This window comes from Larimichthys crocea, chromosome XIX, assembly GCF_000972845.2.
Source record: "Larimichthys crocea isolate SSNF chromosome XIX, L_crocea_2.0, whole genome shotgun sequence".
Taxonomy (NCBI): domain Eukaryota; kingdom Metazoa; phylum Chordata; class Actinopteri; family Sciaenidae; genus Larimichthys; species Larimichthys crocea.
This window is the reverse complement of record NC_040029.1, coordinates 10,255,075-10,258,158: the sequence shown is the minus strand read 5'-3', so window position 1 is coordinate 10,258,158 and position 3,084 is coordinate 10,255,075. Positions and strand designations below refer to the sequence as shown.

General features: G+C 41.2%; 1 protein-coding gene across 1 annotated transcript; it reads left to right on the top strand.

Moving 5' to 3' along the window:
- Positions 1-691: 691 nt before the first annotated feature.
- LOC109141746 (high-affinity choline transporter 1) lies at positions 692-1,879 on the top strand. The gene is made up of 5 exons (XM_027291825.1): positions 692-801; positions 881-1,024; positions 1,237-1,390; positions 1,470-1,684; positions 1,772-1,879. Exons 2-5 carry the CDS (start codon positions 1,022-1,024, stop codon positions 1,877-1,879), a joined length of 480 nt encoding a protein of 159 aa, XP_027147626.1. The 5' UTR covers positions 692-801; positions 881-1,021.
- Positions 1,880-3,084: the final 1,205 nt, after the last annotated feature.

Sequence of the window (3,084 nt, the reverse complement as noted above, 5' to 3'; positions counted from 1 at the left end):
GAACCCAGGACTTCACCATTACAGGCGCGTCCTACCAATCTGCGCTACGAACAGCTGCAGAACAGATAGCTCACAATGTTAGAAGACTGACTTGATGTTTCGGTTGTAGGTTCAATTCTCAGCTGTGACTTTTGAACGCCAACACAGAGGAGGCCTTAAAGCTCTAAGCAAAAAGTGGGCGTCATTGCAAAACAGTGGAATGTCATCAGCATATAGTGAGAAAAACAGTGACACAGTGATAGGATACAGTAACAGTACGGTGCTTCAGTTTGAACAGTTTTGTCTTTTCTCTCTTTTTCATCCATTTAAAGGTGGACTCTTCTTTGCAAAGCCAATGCGGGACAAAAACTACACAACTATGATGGATCCATTTCAGAGGAAGTATGGGAAAACACTGACTGGCCTTCTCGCTGTTGCTGCATTCATCGCGAAGTCGTGTAGACCCTGGCACACTGATCTTTGGGTAATACAAAAACACTTTGAACATGTTTTTCATAATAGTCATAAACAATAATACACCTAATAAGAATTATTAAACTGATAAATTAATTAAATATAATACAATTTTTACTTATGTGTATTAAGAATATGTGGGGGGTGTGTTTTTTGTATATTATTTATTTTATTTTGTGCATTTCCAACAGGAGTCACCGTTATTATATTTTCTGATCTGCCTTTAATCTCTTAAGTCTTTGCATCTGGATCTCTGGTGCTGTGGCGATCATCTACACTGTGCTTGGAGGTCTCTATTCAGTTGCTTACACTGATGTTGTGCAGCTATTATTGGTGTTTTGTGGCTTGGTAAGTTAAAAAATAAATAAATAAAAATACATGTTCCTCTGTCAGGATTTCTCTCACTGTATGTTTTCTCTGTTTGCAGTGGCTCTGTGCTCCCTTTGTTCTGGCAAGTGATGTTTATACTGACATCACTCAAACAGCAGTCAACCACACATATCAGGCTCCCTGGCTTGGCCACATCGAGTCTCATGAAGTTTGGACGTGGGTTGATAATTTCCTAGTAATGGTAAGATGAAATAACAGTAAAATGCAATAAAATACAGCCTGTTTGTTGTGATGACCAGGTGTCAGTTTTGTCCCAGTTCTCTCAGGTTACTTAGTTGATGTAGAAAACTTTGCTAAACTCCCATCATGAGACAATGTTACAGAAGTGTAACATTAAGCTAGAGGACAATTAAAACTATTTATATCATAACATGTCTCATGGTGTTTTCCCAGACTCTTGGAAATTTGGCGTTTCAAGACTTTCATCAAAGGACTCTCTCCTCCAGCTCCACATCTACAGCCAGAGTGATCTGTTTCATAGCAGCAGGTGTGGTCATTGTTATTGGGATCCCACCTATACTGATTGGTGCCGTCGCAGCTTCAACAGGTACGTTTGACAGGCTGGCAGATCGTTGAACTAAAGCTCAAAACCCTGAATAAAAAACAATCATGGTTTTATGTTTCAGATTGGAATATGACCACATACAGGTCACCTTCTCCGTATGAGCGAGGAAAGGCGGCCATGGTGTTGCCCATCGTCCTTCTCCATCTTACCCCAACTGCTGTTTTTGTAATTGGCATGGGAGCTATTGCCGGCGCTGCAATGTCGTCGACTGACTCTTGCCTGTTGGCAGCAACTTCCATCTTTACCACCAGCATCTACAAAGCCATCAGACATCAGGTACAAAGACAAAGTACTTTGTTTTGCCCCTTGCTTCTTTGGTCATTTCAGCATTTTAACAAAAATACCATTTGCTTTCTTCTCCAGGCATCAGATAGAGAGCTGCAGTGGGTGATTCGCTTCTCCATAGTGATTGTAGGGATTGTGGGAACTTCTCTCACCTATCTGGATGACAACATCATGACATTGCGTTAGCTTCTTGGAACAATACAGGCGATCAGCTTCTGCTAGGAAGCACCAATCCTAACATGTAGCATACCAAAATGGCAGGGAGAAAAAGCCCTACCAAGCACTGCTACCCAAACCAAACACAATTCAATCCCCAAGCAACTATCTGGGCATGGAACAAAAACACAAAAACAGCGCATGACCACTTTAGTGCTTCTGCTAATTTCACCACCTGAACCAAACCAGACAAACAAAGCAGAGACTCCGCTGATTACACAGACATGTGTCACTGCTAACGTGTCCTGCTCTGTCTCTGCTATAGTTTGAATCAACCATGAAGACCCTGGTGGTTTAAATAAAGACAAAGTGAAGTGTGACTCTGGGGGCGATACACTACCTTTGGGTTTACTTCAGTCTGATCGTCATTGGTGGGTCAAAGGTGAATGTGGGTGGTACTAATAGATTCTCCTGACTCTGATTGGTCGATAGGTGATAGGTGTCAATCATCCAACACTCTGTGTTGTTTCATCCTGAGCAGCATCGCAAGCTGCTTCATATTCTTTCAATACCGCTTGTTTCAAACATGGCGTCGTATTAAAACTCAAAGTCTTTTTTCCTCCTCGCTGAATCCTCCTGAACAATGTTTGCAAACAGCAAACTCCTGCCACTATGAGAAACTATGAGACATTTTACAGCTCACAATGTTAGAAGACTGACTTGATGTTCTGAGGTTGTAGGTTCAATCCTCAGCTGTTAATTTTTAAAACCAACACTAAGAGGAGGCCTTGAAAGCTCTAAGCAAAAGGACACATTGTTGCAGAACAGATAGCTCACAATGTTAGAAGACTGACTTGATTTCTTGAGGTTGTAGGTTCAATTCTCAGCTGTGACTTTTGAACGCCAACACTAAGAGGAGGCCTTGAAAGCTCTAAGCAAAAAGTGGGCGTGTCTCCCCCTGGGCACCTGGAGATGTGAAAGCAGGGGGTTATGCAGAAATTTACAGGATGATTGTACAGCTGTTTTCAAGCAGCCATTGTTTTGGTCTTTACTATACACAGATTCATATCTTTTTTTATAATAATAACTTAAACGTGACACTTGATTATTATTTGTTCCTCTAACACATCCAATTCCAGGCCAAAAAGTGTGCTACACTACTACTTCCCTTCAAAGTCTTTCAAAGTGGTACGTTTAAAGTACTGATCTAAAGATTCATAGTAAAGCTATTTGTT